This window comes from Ascidiella aspersa, chromosome 5 (genome assembly GCF_963924565.1).
Source record: "Ascidiella aspersa chromosome 5, kaAscAspe10.2, whole genome shotgun sequence".
Classification (NCBI taxonomy): Eukaryota; Metazoa; Chordata; class Ascidiacea; order Phlebobranchia; family Ascidiidae; genus Ascidiella; species Ascidiella aspersa.
Window position 1 is genome coordinate 17840719 of NC_139451.1, and position 20320 is coordinate 17861038.

The 20320-nt window shown below is 36.6% G+C and overlaps 1 protein-coding gene across 1 annotated transcript; it reads left to right on the forward strand.

Moving 5' to 3' along the window:
* Window positions 1-1815: 1815 nt before the first annotated feature.
* On the forward strand, window positions 1816-18944 carry LOC146145148 (NACHT, LRR and PYD domains-containing protein 3-like). Its single transcript, XM_083389771.1, has 11 exons — window positions 1816-1955; window positions 5972-6086; window positions 7837-9623; window positions 9832-9984; window positions 10618-10782; window positions 12342-12503; window positions 13577-13741; window positions 14309-14470; window positions 14876-15037; window positions 16596-16751; window positions 17105-18944. The coding sequence occupies exons 1-11, from the start codon at window positions 1890-1892 to the stop codon at window positions 17153-17155; spliced, it is 3144 nt and encodes a 1047-aa protein (XP_083245897.1). The 5' UTR covers window positions 1816-1889; the 3' UTR covers window positions 17156-18944.
* Window positions 18945-20320: the final 1376 nt, after the last annotated feature.

Here is a 20320-nt window from a genome sequence, read left to right on the forward strand (position 1 = left end):
TATACGCTTTGTTCTGATTCTTGATAGGCAAAAAAGTTATATAGAGCAGCCTTTCTTAACATGGGGTAAATTTACTCCTGGGGCTAAATTTCGTGGTTTTAGGGGGTTAATTTGCTATCAATCAACATATCCACATCAGTGGACGGGACAGAAAATTTGTGCCATTGCTATCCTACTTTCTTAGTTCAGAGTATCTGCTAATTCGAAGCTAGCCTAGTAGCCTATTGATTCTTTATCGGCTGGTGTTGGTAATGTTATGCTACGCTAATCGATACTTTTTTTAGTTTATTGGCAACAACCTTATCTCTTAGTTACTTCATTGTACGTCATTTTCTGTTTGAATTCATCAGCTTTTTCGGCAGTTACGGCATAGATTTAGGTAACGTGTCTGCGAGCAGGCAGTGCGTTTTAAGTTTACTTTTTGTGCAGCTTAGGCCTAAAATTTCAGCGATAGAAACGAAGAAAAGTATTTAAGTACAGATATTTTGCTCTTTCAAGAGGCGTATCGTCCGCGAAAGACACAACAAATCTTATTTTCAACATATACTTTGGTATAATCGTACCATAAGCATAATACATGCTTCGGTAATATTAAATCCGCATACCCCCGTAGAAACGCATTATTTCTCATCGCCTAATTCAAAATGAACACGTAGGTGCATGGACTTACTGTAGCTCCACAATGAACAGGAAAGGGTAGTTTGCTTACCATGCATATTTGGTGAATGACATAATCCCTGTCTAGCCCACGTGTTGCTGTGGCTTTACAGACATTTAACAACAAAAGCCTGTCTACCCTCGCTTTTGGTAGTTACTTGTTTTCTGACGCTTCGTTAGGCCATGTTTTTATTTGGATTTGTTATTAACAAAACAAAATAGATGAATATACTGTTGCTGCCAGGCATTATATTAATTATAAAGAGGGTTCTTCCGACAATAATTTATTCTGTACCGACGTTTCGATAACCTATCCAGGTAATCTTCATCAGGGCATATAAATTTGTAACCTTGCAGAGGTATATATACAGTGAAGAAAAACGACGAAAAAAAAAAGGTGGCAAAACGAGGCGAAAAAAGAAAACAAGGCGCGAATAACGTGAAAACGTGAAAACCGGCTGCAGCCTTCTAATGGCCGCTACTGCACGATTTTGTGTTATTGTCGGAAGAACTCTCTTATAATTAAAACAAAATAGATTAAGCGGTTATGATTTATACCTTGCATCGACGAACTGTGGTGAAAATACTTTTATGCGACTCATTTTATCTGGCTATATTCGGATCTAAATATATTTTTAGTGATTTAGGAAACTTTAAACCATCAAAACCGTTGGTGCAACATATAAATTTCACTATTTCACCACTTTAGTCGCAAAGCAGTTATATTTAGCCTAAGGCTTTAAGCAATATGCGTTGCATTCTATAGGCCAGTGCTTCTTAAACTGTTTTAGTTTTGTTCACGCCTAGCATCTATCTTCAGATTTCATTCACCCTTGTCTCATGATATGATAAAACTATCTCGTCTACCAAAATTAACACCCGGAATATCCGCTCTGCTCGCAAGCTATCTCATCTATTTCTTACGGTTCACCCTTATTCAACCCTTTTAGTTGGTTCAGCCCTGCAAAAAAATTATTCACCCTGGGGTGAACCATTCACCTGATTAAGAAACATTGCTATAGGCTACACTCTGCAGGGACTAGTTAAGACAGACGAGTGTTGTTGCAGTAATAAGGCTAAGAAATGAACTATTTAAAGGAAACTTACAGACCACCGTTTATTTTTATTTTATTTTTTTTTGGAAACTTACAGACCACCGTTTATTTGTACGACAGCAAGTCCAAACGTAGTTTTTAAGTTCCTTTAAGGGATTGATTGCCTTGCCCTGTTCAATGGGAAATCAGCAATCCAAGCAAAACGATGTGGCGTCGGCGAGCGAAGGAAGCAGCGTTGACCCAGTAAGTGATTGTTCTAAGTTTACTCCCAAATGTAAACATTAAACAAAGATTCTTTTTACTGATTGGCTACAAAATGCTTAATTTTAGTGTAAACTTAAAAGGAACCCCTATTAAACTAGTGATTCCTTAGGTTCATTTGTGGTGTTGTATACTCTGCGAAAAACATTTTTTTAGAGATGACGTCACACAGTTACGTCATACCGTGATGTCAAATAGTTACATCATACCGTGACGTCACAAGGTTATGTCAAAGTGTGACATCACAAAGAATATCTAAATGTGACGTCATAAAAAGCAATCTTATGGACACCACACAGTTCGTTTATTGAGTTAAATTTTTTGATTGGACAGGTGTTCTCAATACAAAAGCTAGAACGTTGTATCGATTCGCACAAAGCCCAAAACGCCTTATCTCGTTAAGTTGTCCGTTTTATATCGTTTAAGTTGCAACTTTTATTTTTCGATGTTTTAGGCATAAAAACACTTTGGGGGAGTGGCCACGTGTGTTTCTGTTTTTTTTTTCTTGTTGATTAAACAAAAATTATATCCAACATTTTGTACATTTGGACCCCCGGTTAAACTCCATTTGGGTGAATCTTTTTTCGTGCTAAACCTCTCGTATGAAAAATGCCCAATACCTTTGCGTACTAAAATTCAGTGTTGTAAACAAGTCGTTTCAAAACGACTTAAGTCCCAGTCGAGTCATTTATAAACAAACTTAAGTCCAAGTCAAGTCTTTTTGAATAAATGCCAAGTCAATTCCCAGTCAAGTCATAATTAGATCAAGTCAACTTCAAGTCACGTCCTTGTTATAAAAATAAAACGTTAAATTATAAGAATTTTAAAACTAGTGCGATCATGAACTGAAGTAAAGAATAAAAGAAAAACGCAACATATAGCAAGCGATTTGTTTTATGTGCAAACTTTGGATAAATACCTCAATTTTATTAAAAAAAGACTTAAACAAAACATTTCATTTTAACCCACGTCATTTGTCCAAAAGACTTAAGTCAAGTCAAGTCATTTGTCCAAAAGACTTAAGTCAAGTCAAGTCATTTTGCCCATATGACTTAAGTCAAGTCAAGTCATTTGAAAACAGTGACTTAAGTGCACTTAAGTCAAGTCATTGACTTAAGTCATTACAACACTGCTAAAATTAGCATTATATTAAATTATTTTGTTTGTTATCCTTATTGTTTTAATGCGTTGGAGTCACCTGAGTTTGAAAAACCTACAAAATTGTATCTGCGGTTAAACAAAATAACCAGCAGCTAATTTGAAACTCACCAGATAGATGAGGGTCGCTCTCTATCAAAGGCCATATTTACCCTGAGTGGCAATACTAGCGTTTTACATGCATTAATAATGACAAGGTATGCCGATAAATTCACCTGAAACAACAAAACAGGCCAGTAAATCAAAAAGAAAAGGTCTAATCATAAAGCAAACTTGTAACAGATATTATTGGCTAATTTAATAGGAATTAAATCCCAGAAACTCACAAAAATCGTGTCTATGACGTCATAATGACCTCTTCTTTGCCTCTTTGTAAGCTGCAAGTTTCAAACTGTTTCTATTGACCAAGTTCATAAATCGAAGTTATGATATCATCAAAATTCGTTATAAATTGAAAGAAATATGTGCATTTTTGCACAAGAACTTAGCGAGTGGCCACATATGGAGACTAAACATTAATTCGGTAAATATATAATTATGCCATAATATCGTTATGCCGTCACACGTTTGTAAATTAAGGTAAACCATTAACACTTGACAATGTATGCTAAAACTTTTATCATTTTTTTAAAAAGGTTCTTGTAAATTTACTATGGCTATGCTACTTTGTGTAGCCTATTATCCAGTTTTTAAAAGAAGTAAGTGATTCGCCCGAACCGCTAACATTTATAAATACTAAATCACCATGGTCTTTGTACAAGAGTGCCATGTTCCAAGATTTGCGCAAAGGTCGAAATAAAACTCGCTCATATAGCTAAATTATTTGGATTTATTTACTTAAAGTTGCAAATTAGTTTTGGGTCAATGACCTCATCCATGCGGGCGATTAGAAAATCCATTCAAACGTGATAAATATTGCAGTCTTTACGTTTACGTTTTCGACCTAATGTATTTAAAGACGTAATTTTAGTTATACAATGAAAGAAGGCTTTTTATAGTTGTACAATGAACGAAGGAAATTTATATTATTTTAATAAATGTTAGTTTATCCACTGACACGTTGTTGACGTAGTGATGTAAGCTAAGGTTCTTCAGAAATATTCTACACGCGGTAATAAGTTTAAACATTTTGATTAGATGGACCAAAGTTATGTCATGCAACTCTACAAACACAAGTTTTGTCTTTTCAATTTATTATTTCTAAGGGGTACCACAACGCCATACATACAAGTCAAGGTTGTGTAAAAAAAAGTTGCTCTAAATTATTTTTATTACACCTTTTCTCGATTTTGAATCAAACAAACGCTTTTTTCGGGATTCACTCTGAGCTCTTGGCCGCCATGCTCTAAGTCTAATGTAATTAGACCAACTTTTAATTGTCACAAAATAGGTCAGCGCCTGATTGCTGCAGTTGTTATCATAAAATGTTTAAAAAGTATACATTTAAACAACGAAGTTAAAGTTTGTCACCGCTCACCGAGACGTTTCTAAGTTATGTCTGGGTTAAATCTTTTGATACATTCACTACCATTTTTAGTTTGGGGCCTCTCGAAGTGGGTGAACTTCTGCACTACATAGCAGGGGCGGGCAACTTCTTCGGTCGGCGGGCCAGATATGGGAAAATAAAGTACTTGGCGGGCCGGATTAGGTACTGCCAAAGCTTGCATGTTTTGGCGCATAATTGCGGCTAAAGTTGTACTATTTAAACACGGCAACACTTTTATTGCACATCAAACATTCTGCTTTCTTTCCCGACGTAAAAAATAAACTTGGGAAACCAAAAATCAGTATATTTGAATGTTATAAGATAACAATATTTCGCTACTAAAAGCATCAATACTAATCATGTATTTAGTAGCGACATATATTCATCTTATAACATCCAAACATTCTTTATGATTGATTCGCAACCGTAATCGTTTGTTTTCACCATTCGGAATCAGGCAGATTTTGTCATTCGAAAGAAAATTCTGATTATTGCCGACTTGAGTGAAAAAATATTTTTGCATCCAATCCTTGTTAAATTCGCGACATTCTTCGTCAAATTTACGTTTCTTAGCAAATCCATGGGAAAACATTTATTGTAAATTCTGAATATAATGTTGACACAAAACAAAGAATTTAAAAACACAAAGAAAACAAAGAACTAAAGAATAACTAGCAATCACTATTATTTGTAGCAGAATGTGACCGCGGGCAACAACCGGAAACTGTCTGCGGGCCGCTCAAAATCCCGTCGCGGGCCGGACCCTGCCCGCGGGCCGTATGTTGCCCGCCCCTGCTCCATAGTAAGCATGTGCTCAATGCTGTGTTATTTCTAAATACAATACTAACATTAGTATACTATAGCCCACTGCCTAGCAACCTTTTTCCACTTGCGGCACACCAACAGAACTAAAACAATTTGAAGGCACACCTAAATGTATGGCGATCGACAATAGACAATATCACCAAATATCATATAGGCAGCCAAAAGAATTGGGGTATGATGAAACGCGTCGAAGGCGTCGAAAAATATTTATGTACATTCCTTTGTCTTCTGATTTTGAGGTTTTGCAGACTTCCAAATATAACTATAGCCGGTCAAAATTCTGAAAATTGTACCTCCTCGCCATATTCTTCCTTATGAAACCAATACACCTAACGTACGGTTATAGTCGGAGACCAGTCGTCTCTCTGGTTGTGACTTTATAAGTGTTTTTATCGCCCGCCCGTGCGACAGTTGAGCGAAAGCTTGCCAACACTGTTATACAGTTTGTCGTTAAAACAATTCCACTTGTTTTACAGATTTAGAAATAGACAAATAAGGCTATAAACAAATATTTTATTATGTTGTTCAGGTTATCCAAACCTTTCCAGTTCAGGGCAATACCGTTTATGTGGCTTCTGACGTCACACAGCACTTCCACGTTGTTGACAAAACTGGTGAAAAAGGGTTCTGCGTTGACGAACTGGGTAGGCCTACGTAGTACACTATACGCTTTATATGAGATTGAACCAAAGACTTCTAGTTATGTTATTCCACCTAGGAATGTTATCTCACAAAGACATATAACATGACTAGAAATCTTTTGTTATCCTACAAATATAAAAAAATATTTTTCTATTGGATCAGACATTTATTATAACTGTTCGTACTATTTTGCGTGAGTTGCTTATTAAACTGTTTATAAAAATGGGTATGCAACCTATGTTAAGTTGTTCAGACATACTTTACTTATTTAGGTCATTGTTGCATCGTCCAATAATAATATATTAAGAGTGGTTTTAACTTAAGTCGGGTCAAGATTCGGCCGCCTGGTTAATAAATTTCGGCCCCGCGACATATTATGAAGTACAGTTAAAATGTTATCGAAATATTAATAACGTTCGACACTAATTTTTATATTCGGGCGGCGATGGTCAGCCCTTACAGCAGTGGTTCTTAACCAGGGTTCGATCGAAGACAGCTAAATGTCCTTTGAAACATAAATGCTGTTATTTCAAGCTAAATTCCAATCTCTTTTATGTGCCAAGGTGTCATGCAACGATATAAATTGAAAGTTGTCAATTTAACCTATATAAATGCAAGTTTATAATTTGAATATGCCCAGTTTTAGCTGCTAGGATAAAGAAACGGATACTGAGCGTAAATTTGGGGTTCGACGAACGCTTGCAGAATAACATAGGGATTCAACAGGTTGCCAAAGGTTAAGAACCATTGGCTTAAATGCAAGGGCCGTACAAAATATTTCAAAAGTATTGGAAACACTGGGTTAAATTTAATATTGCTTTATAAATGTTTACCATTGCGTGAAATAGCCTAAGATTTCTTTCGCTCCACTTTTTATTAAAGTGAATGATGTAGTACATGAAAATACTCATTAAGGACTAATAAAGCACAGCGCATATGAAAGACTAATATTGTTCGCCGAAAATTTCATTAGGTTTTTCTTAATATTCAATTCTCCGAGGCAATGTTTGACAAGCACAAGTCATGGAACATCCATTCATAAAATACCATTTGATCCGCAACCAACCGGTCCTGCAAAATGTATGTGTAACAATGTAACATGCTTGTACACATGGTGCCACCGGAAAGCCCTCCGAAACAAGTCGCCTTATTTAGGATTTTCCTGTCTAGAAAAAACAACTATAACCTGTAGTAAGGTTCGAACTCCCGACTTCCGGTCAAACCGGAATTGTCGCTGTACAAACTGAACTACGCAGGCTCAGTGAAAGCTTGTCGAGAAACGGCCATAAATTCGTTGGCTGCTAAATCCTGTTCGTATATAGTGTACAATCTCATTTAACAATTTAATTTACACCCAGCTTGTCACACGCAAAGCCTTGTTTCCATTAGACTATATATGACTCAAATGTTTATGCTATTTGCTGATACTGTAACTGCGACAGTCTTAACTTGTTGGGCTTAGAGACGCACCAATTTTTTGGCAAATTGTACACGGCAACAAACAAAAATTGGTTACAACTTGCGCTGTTGTGTTTTGTGGCCGCCTTGCCCTGCCAGGCCCTGCCAGGCCAATCTCTAGATATCTCAGCAAATTAATTCCAGCAACATTAGTGTATTACATTGCGAGTGTGTGTCAATATATAGATGCTATATGGTGAAGTAGTGTGGTAAATTTTAGGAACTATATGTCACTGTATGTAAAGTTTCTTGGTCACCACTTTTACTCAACTTTATTGGTTTTGCTTTCATTAGATTGGAAACTCAAACAAGCTACGATAAAAAGGACTAGATCCATTATCGAAAGTCTGGAAACGGTGCCTCTCGAAATAATTCGTGAAAATCGACAAACAGGCGAGGAGTTCGGCGGAGCGAGCACAAGACATTACGACACATTCGATCAAAATGAAACCGAAGTTATAGCTTTGCACCAACTATACCAGGAAGCATATTTGGACGCCGTCAGGCAAACTGAGTCTCAAATCGTCACGCAAGAGGCGAAGGAGGTCTTTATACAACAGCACGGAAAAAGGGTTGGCATTATTGGCATTGCGGGCATTGGTAAGACTACACTAGGCAAGCAGCATTTGAAGCTAATTGCTGAATCTTTAGAGAATTTTAACCATTCCTACGTTTTCCATTTGAACTTAAGAGATTTTAATTTTGGAAGCCGCATCAGCGTCCTACATTTTCTGACACACTCTGGTCATCCGGAATGGGAGCACACTGCAGAAAGCGATGCAGAGTTGCTAAAGATTTTAAACAACTCAGCCAACGTTTACATTATCATGGATGGCTTAGATGAAGCGCGGCGTTTGAACGCTGCCACCGTTGCTCCTGCACTTGGCCTATTTGACCACGCAACGCCCGACGTGATTTTCAAGAACATTATGTCAGGCCGTCTTCTTCGAAATGCGCACAAGCTTTTGATTTCAAGGCCAACTGCTTATCATCTGCTGCATCCGCAATACAAGCCCTTGTTTACTGTCAACGTGCTTGGGTTAAACGAAGCGTCGCAGGAATTACTTTTCAGGAGAATTTGTCAAACCGAGGAGCAATTCAAACGGGTCAAATTCGTGCTCAGTCACAACTCGTCAGCAAGGGCGTTGTGTTTTATTCCGGTTTTTGCCAAAACTGTGGTGCCTTATATCTTGAATATGGATGACGACGAATACCTATTTTCCATTGCCGATGTGTTCATGTCGTTTCTCGGCAACTGTGTTCGATCTGAAAAATTCGAGCGCGATATAAATGTTCTTGCCAAAATTGCCCACCTTGCCTTTCAGGGAATGTTGAACAAGAAGGTGACATTCGACGCCAGGGATTTGGCAGATAGCGATCTTGAAGTGTATGGTCTGGAGGATTTTATCACCATCCAAGTCTCATCGTGCACTCCTCATCTGCGCATTCTCGAGGGGGATAAAACTTACTACTTCTCGCATCTGCTCTGGCAGGAATTCTTTGCGGCGCTTCGGGTTCTCTTCACCACCAGCATTGAACAATTTTGTGATCTCCTACCAAAACTGAAGGAATCCCAATGGGAAATGGTGCTTCGCTTTGTGTTCGGAATGCTGAACCCAAAAGTACAGCAGAAAATCAAACCCATCTTCCTTCGTTCCGCAGATGATATTTCTCTTAGACGAATGCATCTGAAAAATCTTGTTGTGGAAATGGCAAGGGACTACGCAAAAACATGCGTAAGGGAATTCCCAATGCCCCTTTCGAAGCTCACAACCATTGAGTCAAGGGTGGAATGGGATTTGTTTCAAAATCGCCCTGACGATTATAGGTTGTTTAGGATTTGCGCTTTAGCCCAAGACTTGCGCGACAAGGATTTCACGAGCTACTTGGCTCAGCGTTTACCCGGAATGATTTTGCTATCGCGAACCATTCTTCCGAGTCAGGCAGACAGTCTTTGCTATGTTCTGTGCAACACTAACCACCCGATCACGATAAATATCGGGGCGTATTGCGAGGCGGCAAGTTTTCCCGCAAAATCCCTCCAGCATTTTCTGAGGAAAATTGTTGCTACAAATCACAAGGTTTGTACACTCAACACGTAAATATTAAATCAAAGTCGATTTAAAGTTAATAAGATTGCTGAAAAGTATCATTAGGCATGAAATACAGCCGAAAAACATAAAAAATATAGGTCACTCTTATTAAAGGTATTGCATATTGTAAACGTTTTTGGAGTTTTTCGCCAATATGTTAGTTCATACCTCCTATACAACAAAATATTTTTAACAGATTAAAAAGTTCCACGTCTCAAAAGCAAATTTCGACATCGAGTTACTGGCTCCTTACATTCTTGACTTGGATGAGCTGGCTCTACAATCATGTACCATGACACCGGACAAGTTTGCGTTCGTTGCAGAAAAACTTTTAGAAAGAGAGAACCCGGTAACGAAAAATTGAAAGTTTACAAAGCAAAAATCTGTTTACAAAGCAAAAACCTTGTTAAACACAACACCCTATAATATATATTAACAAGTATGTCTGAACCTATAAATTTGATTTTATATTTCAACACGCTATACTACCTGTCCTTCAGCTAATAACGTCCATAGCCTACTTCTTGATTTTACATTGTTACTAAAATACTTTATTTGTTAGCCTATCGGTTGCTTCGTTTTTATATAAACGTTTTTCAAAAATTAGCTAAAGTTCAATAGAAACCTTTTATACACTCATATCGTAAGAATAGAAACAGGGCCACGAGTTGTTCAACAAACTTAAAAAATATCGTAATATTGGCAGTTATGTTTGTTAAAGCAATTTGGTTTTAAAGTTAGTTGTAGGTATTATAAGTATTTAATTTGTTGTTCTTTTTAACTTTCTTTGTGAAAATGCCAAATAATTTGATCAGCGTTTCTTAACCGGTGCGCCGAGGGGATGTATGGTACAAAAGTTAAGAAATACTTTAGTAGACGAAACAGTAAAATCAATACTGACTTGTTTTATTCCGTTTTCCATTAACCTATAAGCAATCAACTAGAGATACCAAATTACCAAACTTTATTATTACTTATGTAGATTGCATTTCTGGATTTAAGTCGGAACGCAATGGACCAAACGTGCATGACACTTCTTGCGAAATGTATAAACAGAGTCGACCGTCTAGAACTGGTTCAATGTCCAACTTTTTCCATTGAAGCTTTTAATATTTTGTGTGACAGCATTGCTCATCGCACCTTCCCGGTAAGTACAAAATAAGTAGAAGATATAACAGAAAGGTGATTCACAAAAAAGTCGAATCTTGCTTATGTTAAATAAGTTAGACAACCTGCATATGGTCTTAAAAAGCACCAGGTACAGGGGTCTGCAACGGTTTTGGCTAGTCAGCCAAAAAAGCTACATTTTTTATTGTATTTCTGTTAGAGTTATATAATAATTATTTAAACTTGATATAAATCACATGTGTATTGTGACCAGGGCTGCGGAGTCGGTTAAAAATAACCCGAGTCCGACCCCCGAGTCCGACTCCGGCCAAAAAAATTAACCCGATTCCGACTCCCGAGTCCCGAGTCCGACTCCGGTCAAATGTGCGATTTTGTCGAGTCCCGAGTCCGGCCCGGACTCTACAGCCTGTATTTCACCAATTTACGTAACTAAAATAACGCGGATATTCAGCAATCCACTTATAGGGGTGTCGTATAATTCATTCACTCAAAATACATGGTTGGAAAATATTCCAACATATGCTGTTTCGCCTTTACAATTTCCATTTGGCGTCCGTTTCGGTTTTAAAATTTGGTACTGCGCATGCGCATTTCGAACTCGGGACTCGGGTAGTTTTGCAACGTCTTACTCGAGTCCCGAATCCCGAGTCCGACTCCGGCAAAAACAAACCGACTCCTCGAGTCCCGAGTCCCGACTCCGACTCCGCAGCCCTGATTGTGACCAAACCCAACAAGTTTAGACGGTAAATATCTGGATATAATCTCAATAACAACCTGCTTTCTAATCCTGCTGAGACGTTTAGCTTCATAAAGGCATTAAGGCCAATCCATCCGGTAAATGAGATCGCAGGTTGATTTTAATGTTTTATAATTTTAAGAATGAATTTTCACATGCACAAGTGGGGGCAAACATAATAATTACAGCAGTATAGGCCTGCAATCTCTGCAGTGTATGGCATGATATCTGAAAGCACATTCAAGGTTTTCACGATCAACTGGTATATTCCGTTTGTTGTTTTTCGTTTCATATCAAGTTCAAGCGACCGAAATACCGTCTGTTTTTTTAAGCACGGTTATTACAAAGAAATTGTTTTGTTGATTGTTGATTTTTACCAATAAATTGTTATGTTAAAAAAACTACAGAAAAAGTTTATTCGTAACGATTATGCTTCGGAAAGTTTATGTTCGAGCAGTTATTAAAAGAGCCGTATGTCGTTATCAACGGCCACAGGTTTCCGACCCATGAGCTACACTGTATAATTAGCTGACTTAAACTAACCGCTTTGATAAAAGTTTTAACAAACTCAAAACAATTTTCAGGTATAAATTCACTACACTCTTTTTTAACAATTATAACTTTTCCAAACTAAAAAAAATCTTTAATAAAATTTTATCTGTCACAAAACGAAATTGTAAATATTAAAACAAGAAGATCACCGACCTAAGTTAACAGTGAACACAGGAAAAACTATAATAAATAAAGTTGTATTCGTCCAAAATACAATGCCAGTAGTACAAATAAATGTAAACAATAGATCACTCCACTTTCGTGATAATTAATCCGGACACATTTTGCAGCTGATCGAGTTGCATCTTAGTCGAAACAAGCTATCTGCAATCGAGCTAGAATGCCTTTCCCGATGCGTTCATAAGATCAACGCTCTTCGCTTGATCGACTGTGGAATAGTCGGAGCCGACTTGGAAGTTTTGACCTGCGCGATCGCAAACATGGATCATCGAGTAAGATAGTAGCTTGTAGTTCTCGTTAAATTAGAAAAAATATTCCGTATTTTGCAGTGCTTCCATCCCCTTTATGACACAATGTTAAGTAAATAATAATTAATAAGATAACATATTTTCGTAGATAGTCTCATATGTTTAAACAGCGTGATATGATCATTCTACAATAGGGTGTATCTTTATAGAATCGAAAACCATCGGCGGCAGGTTTTAGCCAGTCGATCACTGCTCCGCTGACGCGTATATTAACAAGTAAAACTCATAGTTAAAAACATGAGTAAAGAATGAATTCGAATTAAGGAACTGATGATGCCACTTTGGCGAAATATATTTTCCTTTAAACAAAACGTCTGATCCTGTCTTTACTCATGTTTTTAACTATGAGTTTTACTTGTTAATGATCATTCTACGTATGGTTTGTTGACGCTTTGCTGCTGCTTTTTCAACTAGATAAGCGCTTCTTTACCGTTGCGCCGTGGAAGGCTGCCAAGTGCGTCGCGGAACACATATTAAAAAATATTGGACATATATTTTTTCAACATTTTTGATTGATTATTTTCGGAAATGTAATAAAAGCTTACAAGAATTTTAAAAGAAATACCGGTTTACCTAAAAAAAAATCGCGCTTGCTTCGCTCGCCAGGTGCGCCTTGACTTAAAACGGTTAACAAACACTCAGCTAGATTAACTTGAAATGTTATCGCGTTCCCTAAAAGTTGTTTTATTACACTTTTGCGCTTTGCGTCAACACTTTACCGCCCCTGTTAATGCATAATTAAACACGTTTTAAGTGTAAAAAATGTCCAAGGCCCGGCTGATTCACAGTTGTTTTAACATTTCAATAACACAATTCTTAGTTAAAATTTTGTGCGGCCCGCAGGGACCTTTCTGAGCGACTAGGAAAAGGTTGCCGACCCCTGCCATAAAGTGAAGTTATGATATAAATACTTTAAATACATATTTTTGCACTGTGTAAAGCCACAAAAAAACTCTGTCTAAACAGTTATTAGTTTCTTTGGACCTGAGATATGTCTCCTCACTTACAAAAGGTTAAGTCCGTTTGTCTTTTGTAAGTTGCACCTACTCAACTTGAGCTTGAACCGATTTGGATCTGCCGGTCTTGCCTTCATCTCAAGTTGCGTTCACAACATAAGAGTGTTCGGCTTCGGAGCATGTGGTATCGTACCAGGAGATCAGTTTGACCATTTTACCAATTCACTGGCGGCTATGGAGGAACCGGTCAGTTTCATGTCGAATTAAAACGTAAAAAACGTACGTAGTAGCAATGGAGGTTAGAATTTTGTTTGTCCGTCTTGCGTGTTATTTAGGAATTAATTTGCTAGAGAATAACATTTAATAGTGATATCGTTTAGGTATGCAAGGTATACTCGTGTTTATGCATATACTACCATTCAATTGCCAATCGTTATTATGTTTCAGCATGCAAAAAAACAAACAAAACAAAAAACAATGGCTAAAAACTTTTTTCCTACGACGCCTAAAGGTATAAAAACCCTGCAACCTTAGTCAGCAAAAGTCAGCAACCCTGCATGTCTACCGTTTTTTTAGCAGATTTTTTTATTTATTTCCATGCAAATATTAAAGTAAATTGCACGCATTTTTGTAAGAGCAAAAGTGCATGTATTGTTGCATGTAAGGAGGTGCAAAATGATTTCCAGCATATTGGTAGTCACTTATCATTCAATGGTGTGAGTTTCGGTGTTTTGTATAATGGTCCTGTTCTGAAAAGTGTGTCACTAATTCTTATACTTGCTTATTCCTTAACGCTGTGCTATTTTGTGCCAGATCAACTTACTAGCTCTTGGTCAAAACAAACTCGGAAAGGAAGGCTTGGATTCGTTGTCGCGATGTTTGTTTAACGTTGGGGGATTGTGGTTGGACGACTGCGCTGTGTCTGGTTCTGACTTGGAAATGTTCACCGCTGCGATGAATGGCCTGCAAAACCAAGTTAGTTTATTGTTTAGTTCAGGCTTGGCATTGTATGCTCAGAATCATATCCATTGAAATAATTTCTGGCGTGTTTTTTAAATATTTTGTCTACACATCGATTTTGACCATATTTTTGAATGTCTTGTATTGGATTTTATTCATGGTGTGGCATAAAAAGACATTTTATAAAAAATCAATGTACAAAAAGCTTGTTCTAAAGCCAGTACACATTGTTAGGCACAACATATAGCTACCAGTGCAAACCATGAACTAATAAAACTGTTTAATATACAATTTTAAAGACATAGAGATATTTTATAAAACTGTATTAAAAATCCATAAAAAATGTGCCTAAATTACCTAACTACGTTAAGTAAGCCTTAATCAAAGACTTCTCTTTAGCTAATACGCTTACAACTTTAGTTAAAATGGCTAAGTTTAGCCTACAATGACCTTGGTTTACGAGGAATTCAACTTCTTTCCGGATGTATTTCGAAAGTGGAAGTTTTGTGGATTGATGAATGTCTTAAACACGTCGACCAATTGGATGTCTTAAGCGCTGCTATCAGCAACTTAAACCAACCGGTAAAGACAACAATAAGATCTATTATTGTATTGTATTTTCCCATCTTGAAATATAAACTATTCCACAAAATCTACACGATTGCTATCCTTATACATCAATAACAAAACGTAATACGTTTCTTTAAATTTAAATACATGACATAAACGTACAAAAGTAGAACAGGCTTGTGCAGAATTTTTAAATAAAAAAATTGGTGATAGATAAATCGTCAACATCAACATACGTGTAATTTTCATTCTAATTAAGTTATACGTGGTTCGTTGTGAGAAGTAAAAGTGCGTATGTTGTGGGTTTACTTAAGACTGCTCCTTTGGTCGCAACAGATATAGGTTTAAAGTAATTATGCAAAATATTAGGAAAGCGTACACGGATAACAACACATTAGTTTTGGACGGCAAGTCATTCTCAATAAGACTAAACCCTTGGAAGCACGGTTTCTCCCTCAGTTGTTGTATCTTGACTCAATACACTAAAATAAATAAAAAAATGCGGCCTTCCAATGGTTAAGGTTTTATACGAAAGGAACTGGAATTGGCAGCTCTATAAGCTATTAAAATAAATTTGTCTGATAAATTATTCATGTTCCAATACAATGCCTCGGATGGCGTTAAATGTGTACCTAATAAGTAATAAGCATAATTCGGCAAAAATGCAGGGACAAGTTTTTGCTAAATTTAACTGCGTGACCTAAATGCAAAAATTGTCCTTCGTGCATGTTTCACAATAACTGTTTTTTCATTTACTTTAAATTTTGCCCATTTCAAAGTATTGTTTTCAGCTACAAATATTTTTACTCTTTCTTGGTGTCAACCGTAGCGCTGAATAGATTTATTATTATTAGTTCACACTCTAGAAAATGCGACTTGTGCAAAATGTTTGTGTTAAAATGCAAAACTTCGGTGCAGATGTGGAGCCAATAGGCTATTTATTTACGCAATAACTTTTAACGTATTTAACATAACTTCAGTTGACCACTAACTAAACATCAATTCGTTGGAGAACAGCACGCTCTTTAGGTTAACTCAACTTTGACGTCAAATTGTGACGAACCTTGGATCGTCATATCTCAAAACTGTGTGCCTACCCCCCCTCAAAAAAACAACAACATGGATTCACCCCTGTAGAACCAGCGATGGCATAGATTACCGAATATAATGGCTTGTTACAAAAAAAGTTTAGGTAGGAATCATAGGTTCCAAAACACTATTTAGAACAATGATATTTAGCAAAATGATAGAAGGCTAGTCGTTACCCTACAGAGCCACGTTTCTTCCGTGTTATGTAAACGACAACCTCATTGGTGACCTTTCTTGAAAATATCTAAATTTTATTAGTATAGGGTTTCTGGTGGTTTCTAAGGTTTCAATGGTCAAATATTCTTAGAAATGGCTTATTTTTGCCTATTTTGGATAATATAAACTCATAGAGGGCCGTTTTGCTACTACAATATGTTTTTAATTACTTGTGTGGCACCCTTTTTATATTGCGGGCTTTAGCATTTTTTGCAATACTTGTATGTATCCAGCTCAATATAATAACGCTGAGTTTTTATATTAGATCGAATTTGTTGGATTAAGTCAGAACGAAATGGCAGGCGATGAGTGTTCTCGCTTACTTAAGGAATGTTCACATAAAATTTTAAAACTTGTATACAAGGAAAAACAAGAGGAGGACCCAAATAAAGTTGCAAGAAAAAACAACTTACTAATACCCGTAAGTAAGACAATTCCTGTTATGACCCTGCTGGGACATTTGTAGTTTGGGGCTGTTATTTTAATCGGTCATAGAGCGCTTTGCTAACTTAACTTTTAAACTTCCAGAGTTATTTTTACTGAAGCCGTAACAATTTTTTGATCGAATCACTTCTAGTAATACCTAAGGCACTAGCGTGGAAATAAACATTCAGTGCATTACTACTGAAAACACCTTAACAACCTAAACTATATCTATGTAGTTTAACAAAAAGTGAAAACAAAAATGAAGCAATATAAAGTTGGCGCATCATGCAATTTTAAATGACCTGCTTAACTTATATGTGAATATTTATTTTGAATGGTTTATAACAGGCAACCAGAACTGCTCCAAATGCACAACCTGATGACAGCAGAGATGCCTAAATACCAAGGAACAAGTCTCAATTAAAATTCAACCTATTTATTTTATGTTTTTCCTGACGTTTGTTGCACAGCAGAACGATGTGCCCAGCATGTAACCGTAAAAACCATGTGTATTATCTAGTATTTTCTCTTTTTCAGCATCCCATGTTTTTTACCTAATGAAAAAGTAACTTATTTCCACCAAGTGGAGCTCTATAATCGTGGTTTACACTGAGTTTTACAAGCACGTTAGTTTTTTTATTATTGAACAGTCGTTTATATTAAGTTAAACTTGTTTGAAAAACGTTTTTTACTTCTTCATGTTCAAAGAACACCTGTAACCCTATGTTATGTCACAATGCTGCAAATTACGCAACTGTCGAATTTTCTGACAAGCCTTCAACATCTTGGATTTGTAATTATGAATTGTAATATAATTTGCGGACCGGCTAGAAAGTCGACGCGGATCGGCGGTTAAGAACCACTGGTTCAGTGGACATTTTTTCCAAACTATATGTTACAGGGAATACCCTCGTCGAGTGTACTCACTATCAGTGTTCCCTCTAAGAAAATTTTCTACTGCGCAAATATTTTTTGTAGTGCGCAATAATGTTTTTGTGGTGCGCAAGAATATTTTAAAGCTGCGTTGACAGGGCCCCGCGACAGATCAATGTTTTTTGTATTGTGGCGATGCTTGAAAATTTTAAAGATGACGTCACAAAGGATGAAACAAATATTTTCAATAAACTTGCATGTGCAACTGCAATCGAGTTAAATATGTTCAAGCATATGGCAACATAGCGGTCGCGTGAGAAAATATCCGAATATTTGGGTTAAATTGACAAGGTGTCTAATTTTTTAAAATAGGATGCGTGACGGCTTTGGCACACAATCAAGAATCACAAACTATCCGCTCATTTGCATTTATCAATTTGTGAGGGCGCCATTATTGACCCCACAGCTGTACCTGCACCTAAGTCGTGTTGAAACTGTATTTGTGTAAAAAAATTACGTCCTGAAAATAAATTTCGGTTTCAAGATCCCGAACTATTGTCAAACACTCCACTGCTGTGTTGGGTTCTGTTCTAAACTATTTTTTTCTTGATTTTCCTGAGTAGACATTTAATTCTACGAAAGATAAAAAACATACACAGCATGGATGATGAAAACCGATTAGACAAAGTAATTTATTACATCACAATGGTCAAGGCGAATTGGAGTTATTTACTTGCTTTAAGCTACAAACATCAATGAAAAGATAGCCAATGCGAAATGCTTCAACTTTGTGACAAAAAAGTGAAGATTTTTGGTTTTAGTATGAGAATGATTTAAGTGCGCAAAGGCAATTTTTACTGCGCAACTTGTCTGGTGTGGCTGCGCAATTGCGCAGTTGCGCACCTTAGAGGGAACACTGCTCACTATTAATTATTTGCCCCGTCGGTCCACAAGATTACACACCAACGATCTACAACAGCCGTTGGTTAATAATTTGTTATCAGCACGTGAAGATTTCTGCATGTATTTCATATAGTCCACGGTTTACAACAGTTTGGAACGGCGGGACAAGATGGAATATAAAAGTTGACAAAGACAAAATAATTTTATAAGCGAGTATCATAAAATCAAAATTTACAACAAAACATGTGAAGTATGTCAGTATCACAAGTTGAAGACGCGATATTACCCACTGTAAATAGGACAAAATCATATTTTCTAAATATGTTACAAAATTATGGCTTAAATTAAATCATGCGGGCCGTTTATATTTTGACTGCAAGTTGTGCAAGCGGTGTTGTGAAAAGCGCAAATAGACAGCAGAATACATGCAAATAACTTGTCGAGTAAAGTAACTAACAATAAAAGACGGAGTACGTTTCCTTAGCTTCAATCAACAAATTACAGCATAGTTTCTGTAACAAAAAAGAGCGGTAAATAGATAACGAATATGAGCAACAGCCAACAGTACCCAAATACACAACCCAGCAAAGAATGACGCAGCATAGTAAACTGACACAATTATGAAATAAAGGAATGCAAACAAGACGAATGACGCATAATGATAATAATAACATATTGAAAAGGATAAACGCACAAAATTAAATATCATAGAATTTAGAGGTAAGATAGTAACATAAATGATTACATTGAGGATTGTGTAAGCTCGTTTAATGTGTATTTTTTTCCAAGATTATTTGGCGAAAAATTCAATCGCTATATATTTGTCAAACTATTTAAGCACGCTTGCCAAGTGTTTTGAGAAGTTTTAAACAGCTTGGCTGTATTCCTAACTGGGGCAATGTATCGGCTTATATACCAACGGTTATTGCATTCACTGCGACATATATGTATGTATACATATATAAATGTGCGTGTGTGTGTGGACAAAGTGTATATACCTAATAAGTTATCACTTCGCTCTCACCTAGGGACAACAAAGTTCATGCGATGAACTACGAGTTGTGTACTTTAAAGATGTGACAATACAAGAAAATATCTTCTATTAGATCAGCTTTAGGACTTGGATTTTGCATAATAACACTGGAACATCTACAAATAGAAACAAATGGGACATTACTTTAATAGTTGTATTGTTTCTAGCGTAAAGTATATCCTACACTGAAAGTTTGAAAAACTTTGACACAGATTACGACTTCCAGTATACATGGCCAAATTTTTTACATTTACTACGATTTTATCTATAAAAATTATTTCTCAGTCAATAAGCAACGAAGCTAACAGCGTTGCGAATCGCCATGGTGTCCCAAAATTAATTCACCAAAAAGCAATTTATGTGGTATTCCAAAATCAATTCACTAAAAAGCAATTTCTGTAATGACCCAAAATCACTTCACTAAAAAGCAAATTCTGAGAGATTTGACCCTTTAGTGCAGTGGTCGGGAACCTTTTTATCTATAAGGGTGCCTTAAATGCTGAATACTTTTGGTTCTATTTCTATGACCGCCATAAATTATTGTTAAAAATCTGGTTTAGGTCGGGAAAATAATGATTTGAATAGGTCTGTTTATTTTATTTCTACACTACATATTAAGCGCGCGAAAAAAAGCATTACGGTCTGCCATGTTACGAACAGGGCCATCAGATCATAAGGGATTCAGTCAAACGAACAAACAGCCACATAGAATTTACGCGAAGCGCGGAAAAAAAGCTACTGTTTGTTTTAAATAA